We start from the raw sequence: 26,958 nt of genomic DNA on the forward strand, positions 1-26,958 counted from the left end.
ATATTAATGGAGCCACATTACTCTATCTACCTCATTTATAGAGGATTTTTGTGTACTTATGTCTCCCAACTATAAAAAATGCATAAAGCCATAAATGCTAGGCTGAAATAACCTAAACAATTCCCATGGATTCTATTTAAGTCAATGGGTTTAGATCCATAGCCTTTATGGACTAAAAATTATCTTTTCTAACAAACCCTAACTCTCAAACTCAAGAAAACACAAGAGGAGTGGAGGACTTAGGAGATTAACCTTTGATGTTTAAAAGCTTTAAAATACTCCTAATGTTCCAATCCTTCAAGACCTAGCAAAGCTCCCTTGGTATTCTCCTTCCTTCTCACTCAACTCTCCTTCTTTTTCCTCTTCTTTTCATATCAGACTTGTGTTTGAAAAACTTAAAAAATTTGATCATGGGCCATGACATGTGGTACAGACAAACTTTCCTTGCTTTCTAGTGGCTCATGCACCATTGCATGTAGCATAGAGCCATTTCTCCTTATCTTTCTCACTTTTTGACATCCTAGTGGCCTGACTTTGCTCCAAACTCAATCTTAGGGCTGAAATCACAACCCAAAACATCTGTTAGTTCTTTGTAACTATACATCACATCAATTTACTTAATTAACCTTATTTACTTAGCTAATTAGAAGTTAAATTTTCCTGAATGTTGCAGTTGTTGATTACCACTAAACATGCCTTCCCTTCCTATTACTCCATCATTACCTTATGCATTATCCAACTCTAACATGGTTACCATGCCTCTGAAAGGCAATGCAAAATCACAATTAGCCAATTCCATAAAATAGAGCTAATAGGCATATCATGTTAATATTCTGAACAATAATTGAACAAAGTATTTCAGTTGATTGTCATAAATTTATAACATAATAATTAATTTTTGAATCTACTTAGGTCAAATTCAACTAATCCACAATACTAGATAAATGATAGAAAAGGAGATGAGATTTATATAAAAGGTACTAGTTACCAAATGTACAATTATTGATAATTATATAACGTGTAGCAATTGATATGAAACTAATTTGAAATCAACCATTGAAGCTCATAAAATATAAAGCTTGTTATGATTTGAAGATCGCTTATAATAATGTAGCACTTTTTTAAAAAAGTAACTAGCAAGATTTTTATCCATGCTCTAAACGCACAATAAATTATTTTTAAATAACAACTAGTTAGTTTTCATAATTTATGATTTTTATTCATGCTAAAAATATAAACATCTTATTTATTTATTTATGAACTTATTATTAATAAAAAATTAAAGATAATTTGGAAACTACATAACTAAAAAATACGTTACTATAAAGTCATAAAAATACAATATAAAAATGTTAACATTATTTTATCATTAAAAATAGAATATAACATATGTTAATTTTTTAAAATGATATCATAAATAAAGATTTTATTAAATTTTAATAGTCACAATCAGATATGCATTAATTTTGTTAAACAAAATGGAGAAAGATTATGAATATAAAAAATGTAAAAAAAACATTGCATTTTGTTTAAAAAAAGGTCATTAATAAAATTTACTATTCATTGGATAAACATATGATAAGTTATTTTAAGGGTTAATAAGCATCCTAAACCCTAAACTATTATGCGAATAGCATTTTGAACCTTGAATTTAAAAAACCCCAACTTCTAAATTTCAAACACCGGAAATTTTGCTGTTAAGTTGGAGAAAACGACAATTACTTTTATAGTTATAGGCCTCTATCACACACTGATGTAACACTTATCTTAACTCTTAAACTTAACAGCAGGGTCTTAGGTATTTAAAATTTAAAAGTTGATAGGAGTTTTTACATAGTTTAAGAGTTCAGGATCTAAAATATTTTCATATAATTGTTTAGGGTTTAGGATGTTAATTAACCTTTATTTTAATAACTTGTTATTTGGTGCCTGCAGGAGTTATATCTAGTGAAAGGGCTCGATTAAGATTTGAATCGTATATTTAACGTCACACTATATTTTGAACATGATTACTCAAATAAAAGGACAACTATCAGCCATCAAGGAAAAAAAAAACAATTTTTTATTTTTTATTTTTTAACAAAACAAAGAGAGCGTGGCTGTTGAAGAATCTGGAAACGAATACAGAGCTAGAGAATTATATGAATGTATTTAAAAAAAATGGAAATGGAAGAGGCGGCCTATTCAATTTACCGGAAAATTGGAGAATTAAAGCACCAACAATGTTGAACAAACCGTAGGGTTGGGATTTATAAATACGTACAAGGGCATAAAAAGAATTATACTATAAAAACAAGTCATAAATTATATTTTATTATTAAATAAATAGTGATTTTATTAGATGAAATATAGATAAGGTGGCATGCTGAGTTAATTTTACTCGTTGATTAAAACAAAAAAAAAAAGTTAATTTTACCCAGACTAAAGGTGACAAAAAGATGTGGCCTACATATGCGTTAATCATGATATGATGTTGCTTTTTGAAAATCTCTCCTCAATTGTATGGCTCTCTCATTTTTCGTCTTATCATCTTCATCATTGTGCTGGATTGTAATCTACACAGCTTCTTCTCAACTTTGGTGCTTCTCACTTAATTATTGTTCTGCTTCTTCTGATCAAGCTAAGCATACTACTCTAGCAGGTTAGTCTCCATTTCTTCTCCCCCCCCCCCCTCTCTCTCTCTCTACTCACACGCACACATGTCTCTCTATTCCTGATGATTCTTCTCAGGCTCATGAATCTCATATATGTCATATCTCCATTTTTTCCAGACACTCCTCCTTCAAGCCGTTTCAGGTAATTTTCCATCTTTCTTTAATTTCTTTCCCACCCAAGACAAAGTTCATTAATTACTGCCTTTCAATTTTAGATTTTTTTTGTCCTTGCTAATTTAATGTTTAGATATGCTCCCTCTATACTATATGTAAGTCATTTTAAATTATTCTTAAAATTTAAAAAATATTCTAATTTTATTCTTATTAAAGAGAGAGAAATAAAATTGAAAAATATTAATTAATAATTTTTTTATATTATTTATATTAGGGACTAATAAATTATTTTAAAAGACGTCCTATAATATATTGATAGGAAGGTGATCAACTGCTTATGTCATAAAAGATCTGAATTGTATAAATCTTATTTAGTACTCAAACGTGCAAATAATATGTTGCCAAAATTTATTTCAAGATTTTTTTTTCATAAAAAAATCAATTAGTTGAAAACAAAATGATGTGGGATTTGTGTCAGGAATTTGATAAAAGCTTGGATATTGATCAGATAATATCTTAAATGTTGGACTCTTTGTTTATTTCGAAGTATTGGACTTTTTGTTTGTGTCCTTGGATTTGTTGATTTCTAGTTATAGTGTGTTGGTTTTGTCTTGGCACAATCTTTTAACTGAGTCACTTTTGTTTTTTTGGTATTCAGACTGAGTCACTTTTTGTCTAGCTTTGTTGTTTTCTTTTCGGTATAATATATCACTTGACTGGAGCATTTTTTAAATATATAATGTATTAGCTTTTAATAATAAATAAAATTGTCTTTTCATTAAAAAAATAAGATAATATCTTAAGATCTTGGACTTGGGCTTGGGCCTCAAATTAACTAGATTAGCATTAGACGGAGGAGTAACAATGATTCTGATACCATATATTATAATTATACTTTTTTAAAAAAAACACAATATATAATGACAATAATTTTTTAATTATGAATAATAGCGATGGTAATTAAATTTATAAAATAACACTAGTTGCCTTGGTAACAGAAAATCCAACTTCACAATTAGTAGAGAGGTGTTCAATTATTTCAAACTTTATTTTTTTTACTTTTCAACCTCCAGCTTTTTTATTTTGAGTTAAAGGGATTATAAGTGAAATTGAACTTGCCACCTCAACCACTTGCACGGGAGCTTGTATGTCATTAGACTGCAAAGTCAATCGCTCAACCTTTGGCTTTGGGTTATCAGTCATTAATAGCTTTTAGTTTTTTTTTTTTTTGCCATGGTCTTTATTTTTCCTTGCCATCATGAGTTGCCTCTTTCGTTCTTGGAGTTTCCCTCAATTATTATTGTTTTTTTGGCTTTGAATAATATTCTATGTTCACTTCAATTCTAAACAATATTGTTCTTTTGAAAATAAAATTACTCAATAATTATTTTATTAGTGGCCCAAACAATTAACATCTGAGATCCATATCTATACCCGCAACTTTTGTTCATAATTGTTTTTAATATCAGATGGCATTTTTTGAGGTGGAAAAAAATATCTGGTCACAATCATCTTTTATTTTGGGTTAAATGGTAACATGGCCTTAGACTATAGGCTTGGATTTGAACCCAATAACTAGTATATGTTACGTTTTGAATTTTGAACAATTAAACCTTGAGACAAACCAACCTTTACAAATAATTTTAAGCAAACACCCATTATGTGTGGGCCTACAAATTCTCTCTCTCCCTCTTCCTTTTGGCCTCTCTCCTCCCTCCCTCTCTTCATCTCTCTCTCCTCGTGCTCTACTCCTTCTTTAGAAAGTATTATGGATTCTTTGAGACCATTGATCAAACCTTGTACACCTTAACTTGGTTGTCCACCATTAACAGTAGGGGAAGAAGGAAGAAGGAGTGCTCAACCTAGTGTCTTGTGTTGTTTTGGGATGAAGCATAAGGGGAAGATGAGGTATCAGGAGTAGTACTCAATAGACCTTAACAGCCCCATTGGTGTCTAAGCCTTGTCTCCGAGAGTGTCTCCTAGAACTTGTCACAACATAAGAGAAGGCACATCTAGCATGTTTCCTCGTGTGCCTCCAACAATCACCCTTGGAAATCTAACCTTAACCCTCCTCCTCTACTTATCTTCCCTTATTTTGTCTCGCCGTATGACTCTCGATGGAAATCTGATTATGCTAGCTAGCAGAGCTGTGACAGAAATAACAAGCTCTTTTATAGTACATCGTAGCTCGGCCTTACCTTCGGTATCGACAATTCTAAGACCAATTCAGGATTCCCTAGAAGAATGAGTTTGTCATTCAAGAAGAAGACGAGATTCTAGATTTTCTCCATTGATTAAGCCTAACCTTTCCATTGCATCGTGATCTACCATTAACGGTTTATGGTCGTTCATCAAAGCCTGCCAAGTGCTCGAGAAAACTTCAAATTCTTAAGAAGAGGCTCGGTTGAGGCTGGCGAGAGGAAAAAGGAGTTGAGTGAGAGGAGAGAGAGAGAGAGAGAGATAAAGAGAGAGGGAGGAGTAGAGTTAGTAACTCAAGCCAAGCCCGACAGGCCAGCTCGAAAAAATTTAGAGTCAGGCTTAGAAAAAAGATGATTTTTTTATGTTCGAGTTAGAGTCGGGAATAAGGATAGAGTTTAGAGGCCTTATTTAAATAAGGATTTCGGCTTTGAAAATTAAATTTTGTTTAAAATAACCGGACTTGAGGGCCTGACCTTAATAAGCTTTGTAAAAAAGGGCTCAGGCCCGAGCAACCTTTCAAGCTTGGTTATATTTTTTTTTTTGTGGAACATGCGTTTAGAAGCCAAGAAAGACCTGTTGAACGCCTAAACCATGAACCCTAATTAAACCATGTCTTGGACTCAACTTTATAGTGTAAGTTCTTATTTATCCAATGCACATTTTCTCATTATTGTTGGTTTATAATTCCTTGTTTGATACTTTTCATTTTATTGTTTAAATGCAGGATTTTCTTAATTTCAAGAATAAGGATATTTCTTCCATTGAGAAATCTGAACTGGATTATTATTTGAAAGAAGCTTCTCTTGATGGTCACCAATTTTCAGAGTTGGATGTGCTACATTGGTGAAAGACTAATCAACAATGATTTTTCAATCTTTTGAAGATGGTATGCAATATTTGAAGAATTTCAATCATTATGCTAGCTAGTGAATCGAATTTTATTATAGGCTTTTAATGCTTAATTCTATTTTAATTTTTTCAAAACAGGGCTTGTGGGCCTAGCCTTAAGCCCTTCAAATAAGGGCTAGGCCTCAGAAAAGTGGTGAAAAATGAAAAACCGAACTTAAAGGTTCAAGCCCTTAGGTCAGGCTTGCTTGTTTTCCAACTCTAATTTGGACTAGCCTAAATAAGCCTAAAAAAATTTAGGCCAAGCTTGATCGGGTTCGGGTTTGGCTTAAATACCTGAATAATTTTTTTATTTTCAAAAAATATATAAAATATAAAAAAATATTAATTAATTCTTTACGTTTTAGGTTATTTTATATTAAAATACCATATATTTGAGTCTTATATATCATTTAAGTATCAAAAAATATATTTTAAAAATAAAATTTAGATATTTAAGCCACCCGAAGGAATTAGAGCCGGGCTTGGCTGTTCGTTCTTTTTAGGGGGACTGGCCCTGTTTAGCCCAAATAGGCTAGACTTGCTTGAATTTTCAACTCTAGGGAGGAGAGAGGTAGAGAAGGAGAAAGAGAATTTCTAAACCCACATGTAACATACATTTGCTTAAAATTAATGATAGGGATGAAATTATTTCAAATTTAATTGTTTAGGATTCAAATCACAATTGAGCCAATTGTTAGGATCTATAGTGCTATTTAATCCTTTTATTTTTTTATAATAATTAAGGTTATTTTTTAAAATTTAATAAAAAAAGAATAGTTCTATGAAAAAAAGAACAAATTAGAATTAAAAGTCAACAAAACTTTAGCTAGGAAAGAAGAAATAAAAAGGGGGAAATGACATACAAAATCCCCTTAAAATTTGTAAATGATAATGAGGTCTCACAAAATATCATAATGCTTTTTAAGTCCCAAAGGGACCTTTTTGATATTAATGATTTTTAATAAAATGACTAAAATACCCTTAGTTTAAAATAAAATAAAAAGTAACAACTCTAACAAAAAAAAAGTAAATATTGGTGATTACTTTTCTTCTAGTAATGACTAGAGAACAAGCAATTACAACTTTATTTGTGAAAATTTTTAATTCATTAAAGTCTAGGTGTTGTAAATATCTGTGATTACTTTAGTTAAATAATGACTATTTTTTTCTAAAAATAACTAAAACAAAACAAGAAATTACAACTTTCATCGTGCAAATTTTTTATTAACTGAAATCCAAGTGTTATAAATATATGTGACTATTTTAGTTTAAACAATAAGTAAATTTCTTCTAGTAATTACTAATTGATCAAACAATTACAACTTTTCATGTGCAAAATTTTGATTTATTGAAGTCCAAATTTTGTAAATATCTGTGATTACTTTTATTTAAACAATAACTGTTTTCTTTTGACAATGACTAAAATGGAATAAGGAATTATTACTTTAGTTTAAACTGGGATAGTTTAGTCATTTTCATATTTCAAGAAGATTTTTCTATCATTTTCCCTATTAAAAAAGTAAAAAAGGACATTTTATATATACTTTGTTCATTTGATTCTACAAAATAAAAATGAAAATTTTAAAAAAAATTGTGATTGGTAATTTCACTATCTCTGTACCTCATATTTGTTAGGCATTGAAGTTTATCTTTTATTAATGCAGTTTGTGTGTGGTGATTTCTTGATGTTGATGGCAATGGCAGATTGGGCTTCACTGGTGTTTCCATTCTCCAATTTCTTTGCTTCTAAATAGTTAAATTTCATGCCATTTTGAGGTAAAGTGATCTTCTTTCTTTATATAATCATTTATTCGATTTCAAATATTAAATTGCATATTAGGTCCCATTTTTTTAAAAAGTAACAACTATTTGTTTTAATTTAATGGTAGGGGCAAAATTATATTAAGTTTAATTGTTTAGAGTTCATAATATACCAGTATGAGTTTAAGGTTTAAATCACCCTTGACCTATATAATTTAGAATCCAAATTGTATATTAAACTTTTTTTTGTAAATAAAAAAGTCTAGGTAAGTTGGGTTTTGAGGGCTCATTAGAGCCAGGGTATGCACCTCAAGGCTTATAAAGAACATTTATAAAAATACTTACAAATCACCCACCAACAAAATCTTTACATTAAGAGTGAGATTTGATCTCATAACTTTATGAATTAGGAGTCAAATCCTCATAAATGAGACCAATCTCTGTTGGCTTTGTGTATATTTATTTTATTAGAATAGTGGTCCTATTAGCTAACCATATAATAGTGGTCTTATTATTAGAGAGCTTGTAAATGGGCCAGTTTAGCCCATATGGGTCAATAGGCTCAAATCCAAATGTCCAATCACCTTAAAATTAATTTATTCTTCAAGCTCTGCCTTTATTGATTTGGCTCTAGATAATTCCCAAAAGTATTTTTATTTATTTTAATTTTAATTTTTTTTAATTTTAAATATTTAATTTTTCCATTATAAAATTACATATTGATTTTTAAAAATTCAAATTATAATATTCAAAAATTAAATTAAAAATAAGTAATGTAAATCCTAATTTAAATTACAAACACATATTCTAAAGTCTAAATATAATCTAAAATTTAAAATATCTTATTTTTAATTTTAAAAATAAATATGAGCTTAAATGAATAGCCCAAACCTAAGTCCATTTTTTCAAGACTTAAATGTGCTTGGCTCAAAAATCTTTTTATATAAGCATAGGCACTAAAAAAAAGGGTTTAAACAGGATATATTTAAGCTATCATGAAAAAAGAAAACAAAAGAGAGTAATCAAATGATTTATTTTTTTAATATATATTTATTAATATTAGTATGATGTTATAGCAAATAAACAGTAGCTAACAATAAACAGTAAAGTCTGGCAAAAAAAAAAAACAATAAACAGTAAGGGCTCTATATATGACCATATGCAAAGTAATTTTTCCTATCTTTTTAATTCTGCTATAAATCCTGTTCCCAGCGGTGGCTATCTATAATTGCTTTGTTCATCATATTTAACATCCCCTGAAAGTTAAGAATGGAAAAATTAAGGGGTTGTTTGATTTTATTCCCATTTTTTATTTTTAAAAATTATTTTATAAGCTATTTTTTAAAAAAATATTTTTCAAAATAAAAAAATATGTTTGGTTATGTTAATTTGAAAACAATTTAAAGTTGAATCAGGTATATTAATGGTCGCTGGTGATTAATGATATTGATAGAGATCTAAATATTATGTTTTTTTTATTTATTAAATAGTTTAAAATAGATTTTGGCCCCCTCATTCGTTGTTTCATTTTCAAGTTGCCCTCAACCATTAAGCTCTAGATATCTCCATAATAGGTGGCCATTGTTGATGATAATTTAGAATAATCAAATGCAGTGCGTTTTAAAAAAACGGAAATAGTTTTAATATTATTTTTCTATTATTAAAAATAATAATGAGAAAAATGTTGAAAATATTTAGGTCCAAAATACTTATTCAAACAAGATTTTTATTTTTTATAATAATTTTTAAAAATAAAAATTAAACATGCCATAATTATTTCATTACCTCATATGATCTTCTGATTGAGCTTAGCGGTTAATTTGTTTTTTTGATGTCTTAGTTTTCATGTCTCGTTTCAAATTTGTCTTGTCTTCGTTAATTGTTCTTTTTCTGCCGCATAATGCTAAAGGGGGGAAAAAAGATGAAAACGAGACTTCTTTGTGGAAGCTTCGAAGGCATCTTTAAACAAAGTTGAAATATCCAAATCCAAAATTGTGGTAAGTGTACAGTTTGAATTACTATGTTTGTGTTTTAAATGTCATTTCTCATTTTTATTACATTTAGTTTACAATTTCAACTTCTTAACTTATAGGGCCTGTTTGCTTTTCACTGCTTTTGTGAGGGAATGAGAATGATGATTGAAGTGGGATGTGAATGGGTTTCGATGAAATGAATAAAATTATATTTGATATATTATGAAAAGAAATGAACATTTAATTACATGTGGTTGGACAATAATACCATTGATATATATATATATATATATATATGTATGCATGCATGCATGCATGTATTAAAAAATATTAATTAATTAATTAATTATCAGAAGAGTTTCACATTTATTCAAGAAAAGTGTGAAGTATTCAATTTTTAATTTCTTTGGTTTATTTTATTATAAAAAATCAAAATATAGTCCATTTTGGTAATATGATTCATTTAAAAACTTTAAATATTATATCTTGTGTAAAAAAAAGTAATATTAGGAATTTGATGAAATATTTGGTTAATTCCCTAAACAATGAAATTCATAACTATAAAAGTTTTTGGAATTGGACCGATTCAATTTAAAACTTAGAGTTAAAGATATTTTTGCTTCTTAACTATTCGCTTAGGATCGTCCGGCATCATAAACTTACATGTGTTGTAATTGTTCACTTCAACAATTAAAAATGATGCATTAAGCACCTTACTATTAAAAAGTTAACTTTAATCATTAAAAGTTCCAGAAAATTACAAAAAAGAAAGTAAATATTACAAAAAAAGATCTAAAAAAATTTACACATTGGTACATATTAAAATTAATGCTAATTAAGTCTCTTAAATTACATATAAATATTAGGATACTTGGTAATTAGTGGACCACAATTACTGGCAGCAACACTAATAAATAATTGAAAAGTATTATATTTGTTTATACTAATTTAGGGAATTTATTAATATTTATTTTCTTATAGGGTATTTTTTTGGATTTTTTTATAATTTTTGAGATATTTTTTTATAATTTTCTAGGTCAACTAATGGCCAAAGTTAACTTTTAATGATAGGATGCCCGGTGTATCATTTTCAAATGTTAATGAAGAAATTACATTATAGGTAAATTTACAATACCAAACGTGACTGAGTGAATAATCGAGGGATAAAAAATGCCCTTCAACCCTAAAATTTAATATGTAAACAATATGAATCAAATATCCAATTTGTATAGTAAGTACGCTTTTTAGCTCCGTTTTTTTATTTTTTTTTATTTTGTCTTAGTTTAATGATATTGGCTTATAGATTTATGAGAAATTCGATTAGCAAAGTGGTTTTTTCACAACAAATAAAGGATGTTTTAGACTTTTTATGCCACCATTCCAGAAATCATCAATTAATTCCAGGTACATTTGAGGAACTGCACACCCCTTACTTTGAGGGAAATTACATGAAAGTGATATAATTTTTGACATTTTCCCCTCTTTTGTCATAATATTTTGCACATCTTGTAACTGTCTAAATCAATATTTATAATTTTTTTTATTAAAGACCTAGCTATTATTAATTGTCACTTCTAGATCATTTTCTCATCAGTAATTTCATTATGACTTAGTTGTCATGTATCGAAAAAAAGATAAGGTACTTTTTGTTGTTGTTGCACAGATTATTGATATAGGACCTGAAGTTTTCTCTCTTTTTTACAGTTTATGTGCAGTGAATTCTTTGTATTGAAGGCAGATTGGCTTCACTTGTTATTTGTTTTTGCATTCGCAATCACTTTGCTTCCAGACAATTGACATGCCATTTTGGAGGTAAAGTGATATTATTTCTTCATATAGTTTATTAAAATTTCAATCTCATGCTCCATGGCATTTATTGCTTTTGATTTTGAACTATTTTGCTATCTCAAATTTAAGGGGAAAAGTTATATTTAAGAATTCTCTGTAAAATAGATTGAAGTTTAAAAAGTCTTTAAAAAATTGATATTGTTTCTGATCACCAAAATTTATGTCAATTATTTCAAATCAGAAATATTTTTGTTTTTGTTTTCATATTTTGTCCAGTTGTCAACAAATAACATCCATTTAAATAGCATGTAATTAATTAAAATCACTTGCCATGTTGTGCCTGTTAGATCAATAATTTTTTTCTTAACCTTTGTTCTCATTTATTTAATCTTCTATTGTACACTTGTTCCTACTTTTATAGTGTAATAAAAAGTAATTATATTATCCCTCGTCCCTTCTATATTCTAAAGCGACTAATTATTTATACGTTTTTTAACTCATTAAATAATAAATAAGTTTAGTTATATTTGTAGTTAATTCTCAACTCATTCAATAATTATACTCGTATATATGAACACTCAATATCCCATATACAATGATCTCGAATAACATACATGTAAAGCATCCCAATAGTTAGACTATGACTTCACAAGCAATTTTAATTTAAATTTCGTTACGTATTTGTGAAGCATTATATATCATTTTTGGAGTCTTGATTTTAATGTCTTGTCCATATCAGACGGCGTTTCCTGGGGAAGGTATTTTAACAGATCTTGCCAAGAGATTGGTGGATAAAACTATAACAGAAGTCAATTATTTTCTTCATTTCAAGACTCATCTTTGCGAGTTTGAGCAACAACACAATGAGTTGGATGCAAAATTTGAAGAAGTGAATAATGATATTGAAGATGCCAAGAGAAGAAATGAGAACCCAACCAAAGATGTTGAAGTTTGGAAAGACAAAGCTTATATTCTAATTCAGGAGAATCATAGAATCAAGCAAACATGGTCTTATAGTTCATGTCCTCATTGGAGATACCGACAAGGCAAGAGGTTGGCAAAGAGGATGCTACTTATTAAAGATCACATACAAAAGTTTAGCTTCGAAAGAGTGGCGCGTCCAGCTAAACTTCCAGGTATCAAATACCATGCAAGAGATTTCATTGATTTTGAGAGCAGAAAATCAAAATTGAAACAACTTGTGGAAGCTTTAAAAGATGGAAATCATTACATGGTTGGGTTGCAAGGGATGGGGGGAACAGGCAAAACCACATTGGCAACACAAGTGGGCAAACAACTTGAAGAATCCAAAGCATTTGAGAATGTCATCTTTATTGTCATGTCCAATCCTCCAGATATCAACAAGATTCGAGGAGACATTGCAAGACAATTAGGATTGCATTTAGAGGAAACAACGGAAGCTGATCACTCAAAGCTTTTGTGGTTTAGAATTTCTAATGAAGAAAGGAAATTACTTATAATATTAGATGATGTATGGGAAAAGCTAAATCTTACAGACATTGGGATTCCATTTGGACCTAATCACAAGAATTGCTATGTTTTGATAACCACTCGCCATTCAAGAGTTTGTGAAGAAATGAGATGCCAAAAAACAATTCACCTACACACATTAATAGATGAGGATGCATTGAATCTTTTTTTGTTTCATGCTGCAAGTAATGATGGTTTTTTGAGAAAAGAGTTAGAGGATCTTGCACGAGATTTTGTGAAAGAGTGTGGAGGATTACCAATTGCAATTGTATCGCTAGCTAGCACATTAAGAATTTGGCCAGTAAGTGAATGGAAGGAAGCTTTGGCAACTTTAAGAAAATCTGAGCAATTTCTTAATGTTGATGAAGATTTGGTTCAGGTTTATAGATGCTTGAGCTTAAGCTATGAGAATATGAGAAATGAGAAGGCCCAAAAGCTCTTTCTATTGTGTTCTATTTTTCCAGAAGACTATAAAATTCCTATAAACTTTATTATTAGACTCGGTATAGGGGCAGGAATTTTTGGCAAAGTTGAAGATTATTGTGTAGCTAGAAGCCAAGTACTTGGAGTGAAAAATGAACTCGTAGCTTCTACTTTGCTGTTAAGGTTGATGAGGAAGAATGTGTAAAAATGCATGACTTAGTTCATGAAGTGGCTCTATGGATAGCAAAGGAAGATATTCAAGTGATTGTGGACTCAAGGACAACTTTAGAAACAAGCAAGCGATATGTGTTTTGGAGTACTAATGATTTTCCAGATCAGTTTGATGGTACAAAACTTGAGATTCTATTCCTTTGGATAAAAGGAGACGTTTTAGTGAAAAACCCAGAAACATTATTCGTAGGGATGGCAAGCCTCAACATTCTTTTTTTACTTGGCAGGCCTAAGAGGCATTATATTCCATCACTGTCACAATCACTTGTTTCATTAAAGAATATGCAAACTCTCATCTTGGATGGTTGGGAATTAGGTGACATCTCTATCTTGAAAAACCTACAAAGTCTTGTGACTCTTGAGTTGAACAATTGTTTAATAATTGAATTACCCAAAGTTATCAAGGAACTAAAGAAGTTGAGATTGTTGGGATTAAGGGAGTGTGAAATTCAAAAGAAGAATCCTTTTGAAGTGATTGAAACATGTTCCCAATTGCAAGAACTATATTTTGTTGAGAATAAGAATGTCAGAGATTGGAAGCTAGAGGATGACAAAGAAACTAAAGATGAAATTACTCATGATATATCTCCTCCTATATTGGAAATGTTTTCTATTGCTTGTGATGGTTTCAAATATTTTAGTAGTGATGATAATGGTTTGTTAAAATGCTTCAATACAAAACATGCGAAAGATTTAATTTCAAAAGCCATGTTTAAGTACATTCTAGGAAGAGTAGAGGTTCTTGAGTTGGGAAAAATGGAAGAAATAGGATGGAAATGTCTCATCCCTGACATAATTCATATGGAAAATGGAGGCATGAATGACTTAATTAAGCTTTGTTTGAATGAATGGGATGAGATTGAGTGCCTAATTGATACTAGGAAGCATCATTATTCAAAATCCTTCTCCAAGTTAGTCGAGCTACATCTGAATGGTGTGAATGTGAAAGAATTGTGTGCTGGTCCTTTTCCTTCTGGCTTTCTTAAGAAGCTACAAATTTTGAGGTTAGAGAGGTGTGAAAAATTGCACAACATATTCTTTGATGTCAATTTCAAAGTTCCTCATCTAAAGGTTTTGACGTTAAGGGATTGTCTCATGTTCCAACCATCAATTTTCCCACTCTCTATTGCTCAAAGTCTAGTGCAATTGGAAAAATTTACAATTACAGATTGCAACGAGCTAAAAAGTTTAATCACATATGAGAGTCTGGGAAAAGAATTAGGAGGTGTTTATAATCAAAAGAGTCGTGACTTCCTATTCCAAAATTTGAAGCATCTTAGAATTGAAAGATGTCACAAACTAGAATTGGTGTCACAACTCTTTTTGGCAGGAGACCTTCCCCTTTTAAAAGAGATATATATAAGGGATTGTAAGGAGCTGAAATACATATTTGATGAATACCAAAATGAGGGTCGTGTTTTGCATCAAGAGATTATGCTTCCTTCCTTGAAGACAATGTTCCTTTATTTTACACCAAATTTCATTAGCATGTTTCGAGAATTTAAGAAATGTATGCCAAGGCCATCTCCAGTTTTGAAAGAAGATTTAAAGGAGAAACATGAAAACTCCAAGAGGGGTGCTTTCTCATGGGCTCCTCGATGTTGTTTTCTACTAGCAACTAAAGACATTGATAATATCAAAGCATCCAATGGCACAATGCAACAACACCATCCAATTTCACCGGTATGTTACACTTGTCCCACTCTTTGTTCAACATTTATTTTGTTAAGTTGTTCAAGCTATTTAATTGGCATTTGATTAATTAAACTTGAATTGTAGTATAGATGAGCTATAAATAATATTTCTCATCTAAGGTGTGCTGAGATGTCATATATAAAGAGGATTATATTGCAATAAAACTATTCTAAGAGGCTTGATCTATTGAAAATATGAAAATGCCATCAGAGAAATGGTGAAGTGTGTGTGTGTGTACGAATGACAGGTTATATCTCTGCAAAATACAGTTGATCAAATTGCTAAAAATACAATTTAATAAATTTCTTGGAGACACGCTAATTATAATAGTTTTAACGAAAAATTCTTTAACATGTGAATGGATAGTAGTAAGTCATAGATCATAGGAAATTGATGAGATTTCAACTATCATTGTTAAATGAATCAATGGTCAAATTCTATGGCTTTTTTATGTGGATATTCAACTTTTTTGTTATTTTATTTCTAAGACGGGGATGTTTAGCATCAAGAGGCAAGTATTTTGGTTATTTAGTTATTATTTCACTATATTTGATGAATTTATCTTAAATGCCAACTATGACACGTGACAATTTATAAAACACATGATGCTTGACACATTTGCTTTTCATTTATTATATGGTTTTCCCCTAAATTCAATGTAATTGCATTAGATGATAGAATTAGTTATGATTTATTCTTTTTTCATTGAGAAATTAGTTATGAGTTGAACATAAGCAAAAACATGTTTTGTAGGAATTACCCACATCAATTGAATTGATTCAAACATTTCATGAAGCTGAGTGTCTTATGAGTAATAAGCGATTGAGATTACAGAATATCAAGCATATGATACTTAAAGGATGTTTAAAATTGAAGTCATTGTTCAGCATATCAATTGCCACAACCATCATGTTGGAGGAATTGGCAATAAGCTACTGTGATGAATTGAAGCACATAATAACAAATGAAGCAGAAGATGATGACTATTTTAACTGCACCTCTATCTTTCCAAATCTAGAAAGGCTCCAAATTTGGAATTGCAATAAGTTGGAATTTATATTTCCATCCACTTTTTCTGGAGGTCTTCAAAAACTAAAAGCTATAGTTATTGATAAGGCTTTTGAATTGAAACATGTTTTTGGAAAATATGACCATGAAGATTATGTATCAAATGAGAATGAAAATGATGAGCCTCACATTGATCTTCCTGCACTGGAAATACTATCCCTCAAAGAGGTACCAAATATTATCAGCATTCATATCAAGAAATATCATCTAGAATGCCCATCTCTACAAACTGTGGAAGCACCAAAGGTAATTTTTGTTTAATTTATTGCTTTATATCAATTTTATCATGCTATATTTTTTGGCCCAAAATATATTGATCTGCATGTTTTCCTGTAATTCTGTGAAATTTCGCTTAAAAGAAAGTTATTTGCGAGTATACTGTTAAGTTTTCAAATTTTTAAGCTTATATATATATATATATATTGACATTTTGATTACTGAAAAATGATTGAAAGTTATTTAAATATTGGGAATCTAAACCAAAATGCATGATTTATTATTTCTATTTGCCCCATAGAGTAGTTATATGAAAAATATTTGAGTAAAACACACTAATCACCCTTTTCTTATGCCTTAATTATACAAACCTCTCCAGAATTTTGAAAACTCATAAACCTTTCTTAAAATTAAAATATATGTTACATAAACCTCCCTTGTATATTTGAGATTTTATTTTCATCCATCCAACTATTAATTAATTGACCTTGAAATTTAACTTTTAAACTTTTAATTTGACCAAAATGTCATTCTAAAAATCTATATTTGCAAAAAAAAAATTTTATACAACTAAAAAAAATATAATAAATACATTTTGAAATTTTTATTACATTATAAAATTTATTAATTTTTATCATGTTGTAAAATTTTAACTTTTATCAAATTTATTGAAACTTATTTATATGTTTTGAAAAATTGCTAAAAATATATTTTAAACCCATATTTTTTCATCATATAACATAAAATGATATAAATTCAAGGTATTATATAAATAATGTAAATTTAAAATTTAAAATTTGTCAACGTGGTTTTTTACACAATGAAATTATGTAACTATCAAAATAATATAATTTAGGATTTTTTACGGTGATGGGTAAATTAGTAAATAAAATTTGTTTTAACGTAAATTTTAATTTAAAAATAAGTTTTTAGAATCTTTTTAGAATATTCTTGATAGGCTTAGTGGATTGGATTAACTTGTATGTTTTCAAAATAAAGGGAAGGTATGTGTAATTAAGGCAAAATAGAAAGGTCATAAAAGTATTTTACTCAAAATATTTTCAGGAAACAAAATAAAAAATATACTTAGAAAAAATTGAAATAGGTGTATTTCTCATTTCATTTTCTGAAAAAAATATTTTTTTTATCTACCAAATATTGTATGAGTCAAGGAATGACAAATAGGTCATAAAAAGATCAATTAATTTAAATTAGGTCTCAAATGCCAAACTCTAGGAATTTATAAGTTTTTCTCTCAATTTTGTAATTTTATTGTAATGAATTTGTAACTTGTTTTTCAAATTTTAACATGGTTTAAGAATAAAAAAAATTATTTTTTCTGTTAAAATTTAGAACACAAGTTGCAAATTTATCATAATGAAGTTGCAAAATTAAAAGTTGAACTTGCAAATTCCTGAAGTTTCACTTGGGACCTAATTTAAATTAATTGAAGACCTCTTTATCATTCTCCCTTAGAGTCAAAGCAAGCCTATGGAGCATTTTCCAGTGGTGACAAATACATACATACTTATGTACGTACGTACATACATACATACATTTGTCAAACTGATATATAGACACAATTTTAAAATTTAGGCCAAATAATTTTGTGGTCCCTTAACTTTGAAATAGGTTTTATTTTGGTTCTTTAAATTTATTAAGTTTCATATTAATTTTTTAACTTTTGACATTGTCGACATTTTTCTAATCTTTCTAGTTACGAAAAATGATTATTTACCTATTCAAAACCTATACTAATAATTTTGTTATATTTAAACTTTTTATTATAACATTAAAATGAGGTAAAATTATAAATAGGTCCCCATCAAGAGATTTATTTGTAAGTAATTCTCATGAATTTGTAAAAATACTTTCAAATCTCATGAGACTTGGTTGTAATTAATTTAACAAGTAAAGTGACACAAATACCCTTGGATTCACGCCATTTGACTAGTGTTGACCAATTTTGACTGACCACTGGTCGGCATTGATCAATAAAAAATACTTTTTTGAAAATGTTTTTATTATATTTTTATATTTAAATATTTACAAGTAAAACATAGCATATTTAAAACATATCTTTACAGGTATTCTATATAATAAATCAAGTTTCTCCGCTTCATATAACTCACTGCTTATTGAGATCCGTTAATAGTAGTATTGGGGAATCTCACAGCTTGATAATGTTTTAATTTAAAATATATTGTATGTGATTGATCCAAAATCTTACTGATTTGCACTCTCACTAAGTGACTTAGATAGACCATATTAATTTTATATTGAAATGGCACATATACTTATTAATGCTTAGATATGTATAAGAGTATGACTCTTCTTCGATATTGTATTATCTATGTACTAAACTTTGATGAGAGATGACTTTTGAATTTATACTGAAATTTTGAATGGATAAATCTTCATTAGGACTTGATCATGAAATTTATCAAGGATACGCCAATGGTCAGTCAACGTCAGTCAAAGCGTTGTGAGTCTGAGGACTTAACAGTATTTCCACAACTTAGTGGGACTTATTTTTAAATAAGTTCCTCATGTGGACTCATTTTTTTTGTTTTCCCCTTAAAAATAATTTTTATTTTTTGAATCCTTAAATTATATAAACTTTATTTTGGGTTGCTAATACCTGTTTCCAGATGTTGAAAAAATTACAATTATAAGAACAATTTGACTCATTTCTTATATTTTACGTTTGAGTTTTGAATTTTCAGAATTGGTTAAATAAATAAAAAAATTATTTTAAAGTTATAATTCTAATAATTTTATTAATATACTTTAAAACTGATTTAGTTTATGGTTGTTATTTTTATATAGTAAATAAAAATATTTTCAATTTTTATTCTTGATGCGTAAATTTTTTTATTTTAAACATAAAAAATATTTTTTATAGTAATTAGATTATTACATAATAATTTTAATAAAATGAATTTTGAGCACACAAGTTATCATTTTCTATTAGCTTATTTAACCACGTTAAGTAGTAAAATGTTTTGGTTACATTTTAAAAAGTAAAGAATTAACACAGCTAAAGGACTGCAATGAAATCTATTATAAAGTTAGAGAGACCAAATGCATGTCATGTCCTAAAATCGTTGGCTAAAGTTTAGAAAATTAAAATTTATATTTTAGTTCTCGGGTTACAATTCATTTATACTAATTATCTTTTGAAGAAATTTAAAAAATTATGACTAACTTTTGAATATCATATCAACATAGTTGGAGTATCCATTTTAGCTCTTTGAATACTCTATAGGGACAAAATCCTTGACTGTATATGTTGCCTAAAAAATTATAGTGTTGAAATACTTTGTACGTAGATGATGTAGATCTTATCATAAAGAAAAAATTTTAGCCAATATTTGTTACATAGATTACGAAAAGAAAAATCTTACACGAGCGGAAAATTTAATGAATAGAAAGTGCATGAAGGTAGAAAAGAAGAGTTATAGAAAAATTTACAGGGCAAAAACATAGAAAATATCAAGCAGAAAACTGAATTGAAAAAGCTGTTCTAATGGAATAGAAGCATGCTTAGAAGTAGGTTTGTTGATTTTACTTAGTAAGTGCTGATTTAATTGTTTGATTTAGTGATAAACCAAGCAGGTAACCAAATCAATGAAGGATTAAAAAAAAACAAATCAATGAAGGATAGATGTATGATGGGGAACCAATTAATAGAACCAAAGATGAATCATATCGTAATGTTTACAATCTTAGAAATTTTGCAAATGGATCACGCATATTTATACACATTTGTTTTTTTTTTTTTTGGGTTTAAAATTGGACTATTTGGAGGCTAAGTTTCACAGAGGGGGGATGCTTAATTTTTATTGTTGTTTGGAATTGTATTCCCTCTTTTATAAAACTTGCAGGAATTTAATATGCAGATGCAATATGTGACAAGTGAAGGAGCTAAGGAATCTGAAAAACAAGAGATTGTTAATGTTGGAAGACTAGTGATTCCAAGTATGGCAATCGAATATGTTCTCAACTTCCATAATCTTAAAGAAATAGAAATCCGACGATGCAAAAAGTTGAAAACTATGTTTGTTTTATCTTCCTGGAGAAACCTATCACAGTTGTCCAAGTTACATATAGAATATTGTGACGAATTAGTTAACGTGGTTGAAGGTGATTCTAAGAATTATGATCACATCAATTATAGCTCCATTTTTTCAAAGCTGGAGGATCTCGAAATCTGGAGCTGCAACAAGTTGGAATTTATATTTCCTTACTCCTTTTTTGGTGGTCTTCAAAAATTAAAATATTTGAGTATCCAAGAAGCTGGAGAGTTGAAATATATTTTTGGAAAATATCATCAAGGAGATTACACATCAAATGAGAGCGAAAGCGATGAGGTTCACATTGATTTCCCAGCTTTGGTAGATCTATATCTCAGTGATGTACCCAATATGATCAACATTTGTGCAAAAAAATGTCACCTGAGCTTGACATCTCTACAAAAGATCGTGTTAGATGGCTGTCAAGAGATAAACGGAAAATCTTTTCCAGATTTGATGATTTGTTTACAAGGCAGACAATCGAACGTGAAAACTGAAAAGGTAATAATACATTTGCCATATTGTTTTATGACCTGTATTGCTTTGTTGATTTGGCCCTTGGAAATTTTTTATCACAAAAAATTGTTTAGCATTTACACATAGAAGTAATATAGTTTTCATACAAAAAAATTGTTTGCATTAATTTATGGCTTTGTTGATTTAATTAGGCATAACCCATGTATACAGGCATTCTGTACAATAAATCAAGTTTCTCCGCTTCATATAATTCAATGCCTATTGAGATCCATTAATAATAGTATTGGGAATCCTCACAGCTTGATGATGTTTTAATTTAAAATATATTGTTATTGATCCAAAATCTTGCTGATTTGCACTCTCACTGTAACTTAGATGGACCATATTAATTTTATCTTGAAATGGCACATATACTTATTAATGATTAGATATGTATGAGAATATGACTCTTCTTTGATATTGTATTATCTATGCACTAAACTTTGATGAGAGATTACTTTTGAATTTATACTAAAATTTTGAACGGATAAATCTTTATTAGGGCTTGATGAAAATTATCAAGGATATACAAAAGTTAACATACCTTAGAGTGAGCAACTCCAAAATAGAAGAGGCCTTTAATTTAGAAGAAGTGAAAATTGAAGGTCCAGTGACGTTGAGCTTACAACACGTGTGGTTGCAAAATCTAAGTGAATTGAGGCATATATGGAAGGCTCCCAAATATATATTGAGCCTCCACAACCTTCAGAGACTAGTACTCAAAGAATGTAAAAAGCTAAGATCAATCTTCTGTGTCTCAATAATGAAAAGCCTCCCATCATTGTCCTATTTAGAGATTGAAGACTGTGAAGAATTAGTTCATATCGTTGAAGAGGATTATGACGAAAGTGCTCATGACCAATTCCATAAACTTTTCTTCCCAAAATTACAAAAAATTCTCATCAGGCGCTGTAAGAGCTTGAAATGCCTTTTCTTGATCTCAACATCTGCCATGTTTCCAATGCTGATAATGTTGCTAATAGAAGAATGCCCTGAGATGGAGCAAGTATTTGCATGCAAACAACATTATACCCAGAAGATAGTGGAACACGTATTTCCAAAACTGACATATCTAATACTTAGAAAACTACCAAGGCTTATTACTATTTGTGGGGAGATTGATTTTCATTCTATAGAAAGCTATCAAGTGGTTGATTGTCCCAAATATCAAGGTATGAATTTGTGAAACATTATTACTTCACATAATTGCTAGTTTTTAATAGTACTAATATTATAGTCAAATTTTCCACAGAAATTACTTCTCAGCTTCAAGGAGGGCCTGAAAATCTTGATTATGAAAATCAAGCATCAACAGAGGAGCTACTTTATGCTCATTACAATAATGCTCATCAAATGTCACATATGGGAGAAACAAGTGCTTCCCGAAACTTCTTAGAGGTATGCTAGACTGATCATTGAATCAGTTAATTTTATTCTAAACTTGTTCACATATTATTACTTGTCAAGTTGGTTAGAATTATAAGGAAGCAAAATAGAACAAATATTGAAGAAGATCACGTTTCAAGGACATCATCAATGGTACCATTGAATCTAACATTCACGAGAAGACTTGTTTGTATATTATTGGGTACTTGGAAGGGTTCAAATGAACTTTTTAATTAACAAGCTGGTACTCCTAATAAAACAAAAGGACTATCAAAGATTCTGAAAAATTATTGGAAATATCAAAGATATGTTGTCGAATTAGAACATTCAAGACATGTTTGTACAATGAAAAAATTAGCACGAATAAAATATATCCTTCGACATTGTAGAGTAAGGAGGAAACAATAATGGAAAGGGAAAAACTTATACACTTAATTAAGGTACTTGTTTCCAATTAAATCAAGACATGTATATTTATGATAGATTATTTATTTTATTATAAATTCTTGTTATTAATATTATTAACATATTAAAGTTCACATGTCTTGATTTGATTGGATGAAAGTATATTAAGTATGTAAGGGCAAGTATATAAGTCTTGTCCTAATGGAAATTGAATCCAAAGGTCCTACTCCAGTGTTAGAGAAACAAGCATTGGAAACTGCAACTTGAATCACAATCTAGAAGGACATCTCTAATGCTAATGTTTTTTTGCTAATTATTTAATATTTCTAATAGGGGTTGGAGGATGAATACATAAAGAAGGAATCAATCGCACAGCCCCAACATCAGGATCTTGAAGAAACAAAATCATCCATTGAAGCATGCCACAAAACTAATATACCATTTCACGATGATGTGCGTCGCAACAATGAATATTGGTGATTTTGAAGTGACCTCTTTATAAAATATGATATCTTTACTATTTTGTGTTGTTCAGAGTATTGATGACAAACTAAAAGAAAGAGTTCAAGAGGGTTCTACCTCAGAGGACATGGTGCAAGCAACTCTGTTAGCTGATTTAGCACCAAGGAACTCATCTTCAGCATTCACCACTCCTCTCCAAGAAGAGTTCCCATTGGTTAACGATTTGTGTCTTATGCCTTTTTTAAAATAAAGGATTAGGAATATACTAATTAAATGGCTTAAGCTTGTGCCTTTTTCTATATGTATTGCTTGTTTTAGGATTTGACAAAGATAGAATCAAGAAGAGAAACAAGTATGACACGCCAGCAAGAACTAGGAGAAATAGTGACTGTTGTGTACTATGAAGTTTGAACTCTTTAAAAATTATTGTCATAATTCAAAAATATGATACTTATATATTTTTTGGTACTTTTGTAGAGTGTTGTTGAAAGCTTTCTAGAAGACACTACAGTTGTGAAAACTAAAATGGTTACTTCCTCAATTTATTCACAAGGAGGGGGCTTAAAACCCAACCTATTAGCATTGGTGAGTTCCCAACATTCAGTTTAAACTTATAGAATGTTTTTATACATTTAAGCTTAAGTACCATCTGTTGATTACATCTTCACATGTAAATACCAACAAACCTATGGCATTTATCTAGCCTTAACTTTAGTTTTATTATTTATATATTTAAATGTTATATAAAAAGAATTTAATATTGGAGAAAGAAAATATATATGAATTAATGAAGTTGAAGGATGCATTTGCTTTAATCTTAACTCTGTGAGTAAGGATCTCAACCACACCAACTCTGATGAAGTAAAAGCGAATGATTGATATTCTGATTTTACACTTGATCTAGTAACTACTGTTTGTTTCTTTAAGGACCATAATACTAATGATCCACCAAAGTAAACAAGATAACCTCCAATAGATCGCCTATCATTTGGACATGCTGTCCAATCAGCATCAGAAAAAGTAACAAAATCAAGAAAATCAAATTTCTTGATGTGCAGACTAAAATCAAGTATGCCTTGTAGATATCTCAACAATCTTTTTACAACTTGCCACTAAAGTTGTGTTGGACAAGATATAAATTGACTTAATTTACTCACTGCAAATGCTATATCGAGACAAGTATTAGCTAAATACTGTAGCGAACTAACAATCCTATGATAATCAACACTTTCATTGGTATTCAAAGGATTATTGTCAAGACGAGACAATGTTTGTCCTGAGGTCATTATTGTTTTGCAAGTAGAAGAACTATTCATATGACATCTTTTGAGTAAATCACTAATATACTTTCCCTGATTGAGATAAAAACCATTCTTATCTCTAGTTATTTCAATCCCTAGGAACATAATGAATTGGCCTAAGATCTTTAAGAGAGAAGACTTCATTAAGACGTAAAATAAACTGATGCACGCTTTTTGAATTACTCCTAGTAACCAAAATATCATCAACATAAATAAGAATAATGAGAATTTGCTCACCATTTTGGAAAAAGAACAGAGAGTTATCGCTTCTGCTGTTTTGAAACTTCCATGGAATAAGAATGGATCTTAAACGTTCAAACCAAGCACGTGGAGCTTGCTTCAATCCATAGAGCGCCTTCTTCAAACGACAAACATGATGAGGCTTTGTTTGATCAACAAAACCTTTCGGCTAAGCCACAAACACTATTTTTGTCAAATAATCATTCAAAAATGCATTATTTATATCAAGTTGTTGAATAGCCCAAGATTTAGTTGCAGCCAAAGTAAGAACAACCTAAATCGTTGAAGGTTTAATCATAAGATTGAAAGTTTCACCATAATCTACTCCAGGAGCTTGTAAGTAATCCTTGGCTACAAGTGGAGCCTTATATACCGCTCAACAGTATTATTTGGATGAAGTTAGTTTTAAATACCCATAGACATCTAACAACATTTTGAGAAGGATGAAATGGAACTAATTCCTATGTCTTATTTTTGACAAGTGTTGAATATTCAGCATCCATCACCACCTTCTAATGTGGAAGATAGAATGCTTCAAGTTCGAGGTTCAAGCTGAAGAGACTCTAAATCTGACTGAGTTAAGCCTACAAAGGATGTTTTAGCTTGAAGATCCCATGTTTGGAACGTGTAATCATGGGATGCACATTGGACATTGAGTTTGTGGACTGGATATCATAAACACATGTACCAACATCAGGTGACGCGGGAGACTCAGACTCACGAGAAGTAGTAGGCTTGTCTAAATCTGGACCTTATGGTATTATAATGGGCTCAATAGATATTAGATATTCAGTATACTCAAAGACTGATCTTGGACTTAAAAATGACATTTCTTGACTGGAAGATGACATCATATCATTAAGTAGCACAAGAGGAGACTCATCACCGCTAGCTACATTATTAGAAGCTAGATGAGAGTGCTCTATTCAAGAACACGTAGAACAAGGTACAATATCTGGAAGCCATGACTGAGAATTATGCTAATTAAAAATATCTGATTCACATGATATACACTGCTTAGCTTGTCCTGCGAAAGGAAAATTATTTTCATTAAAAATCACAGGTCGAGAAATAAATATTCTTCCAGATGGACTAAGGCACTTATAGCCTTTGTGTGCAGGACTAGAACCCAAATAAGTGCACCTTTCACTTCTGAACTTAAGTCTATGTTTGTTGTAGGTCTTAAATAGGGAAAACACACACAACCAAAAATCTTGAATCCACCATAATTCGATTTTACTTGAAATAAAACCTCAAAAGGAGACAAATCATTTAGAACAAGAGTAAGTAATCTATTTATGACATATACTACATTCATAAAAGCTTCCCACCAATACTGTAGTGGCATTGAAGCTTGAGCAAGCATGCTCAATCCTGTCTCAACAATATGCCTATGCTTGCATTCAACTCTGCCATTTTGTTTAGAGGCGTGTGGACATGGATGATGGAATTGTATACCAACATCTGAGAGAACATAAGTAAAACTCCTAAACTCACCAACCCAATCACTTTGTAAAACTTTAATTTTTCGATCAAACTAATTCTCAACTAAATTTTTAAATTGCATAAATGCTGAAAGTGCTTCTCCTTTTAAACGAAGAGGATACAACTAAGTGAATCAACTATAATCATCTACAAAACTTATGTAATACTTAAATCCAGATTTTGAATTAACGGGAGTTGGACCTTAAAGATCTATGAAAACAAGTTCTAGTGGTGCTTTACTACATGATTCAAACACAAGAAATGGTAGCTTGTGCATTTTACCATATTGACAAGCATCATAAAATTCAAAACTCTCATTACTATCACAAGAGATATTACATTGTTTCAAAACTTTATGAATTGTCTTGCATGTAGCATGACCCAAACGTCTATGCCATGTATTTAAAGCAACAAGACAAACAACTGATTTACTAGTATTATTGTGATCAAAATAACACTGAAAAACTTGCGAACTTCCTTCAACTTTATAAAGACCTTCACATCTCTTTCCTTTAAGCAGTGTTCTGCCTATTCTCAAATCCTTAATAACACAACAATTAGAGAAAAATTGAATCAGTACATCACT

The 26,958-nt window shown here is 29.9% G+C and overlaps 2 protein-coding genes across 6 annotated transcripts in view; both read left to right on the forward strand.

The window, feature by feature from the left end:
- Nucleotides 1-2,505: 2,505 nt before the first annotated feature.
- The window catches only part of LOC129318199 (uncharacterized), a 30,500-nt gene continuing 6,047 nt past the window's right edge, over nt 2,506-26,958 (forward strand). The window contains exons 1-15 of one of the 5 annotated variants that reach the window (XR_008595192.1): nt 2,506-2,641; nt 2,772-2,796; nt 5,692-5,853; nt 7,520-7,631; nt 9,526-9,613; nt 11,294-11,401; nt 12,117-15,205; nt 15,971-16,531; nt 20,389-21,078; nt 21,596-22,265; nt 22,346-22,491; nt 23,218-23,337; nt 23,420-23,560; nt 23,665-23,741; nt 23,824-23,931. Coding sequence is in view for 4 of the 5 variants with exons in the window: in XM_054962833.1 (XP_054818808.1) it covers nt 13,499-15,205; nt 15,971-16,531; nt 20,389-21,078; nt 21,596-22,265; nt 22,346-22,491; nt 23,218-23,337; nt 23,420-23,560; nt 23,665-23,736; nt 23,824-23,931 (4,215 nt within the window). In the remaining variant the exon portion in view is untranslated. The remainder of the gene's footprint in view (nt 2,642-2,771; nt 2,797-5,691; nt 5,854-7,519; nt 7,632-9,525; nt 9,614-11,293; nt 11,402-12,116; nt 15,206-15,970; nt 16,532-20,388; nt 21,079-21,595; nt 22,266-22,345; nt 22,492-23,217; nt 23,338-23,419; nt 23,561-23,664; nt 23,742-23,823; nt 23,932-26,958) is intronic. The other 4 variants (XM_054962833.1, XM_054962835.1, XM_054962834.1 and 1 more) reach the window with 4 other exon arrangements.
- LOC129317331 (disease resistance protein SUMM2-like) lies at nt 12,099-13,496 on the forward strand. Its single transcript, XM_054961675.1, has one exon. The coding sequence runs from the start codon at nt 12,099-12,101 to the stop codon at nt 13,494-13,496; it is 1,398 nt and encodes a 465-aa protein (XP_054817650.1).

This window comes from Prosopis cineraria, unplaced genomic scaffold (assembly GCF_029017545.1).
Source record: "Prosopis cineraria cultivar Desert tree isolate PC_DT_omini unplaced genomic scaffold, ASM2901754v1 PC8, whole genome shotgun sequence".
Lineage (NCBI taxonomy): Eukaryota > Viridiplantae > Streptophyta > Magnoliopsida > Fabales > Fabaceae > Prosopis > Prosopis cineraria.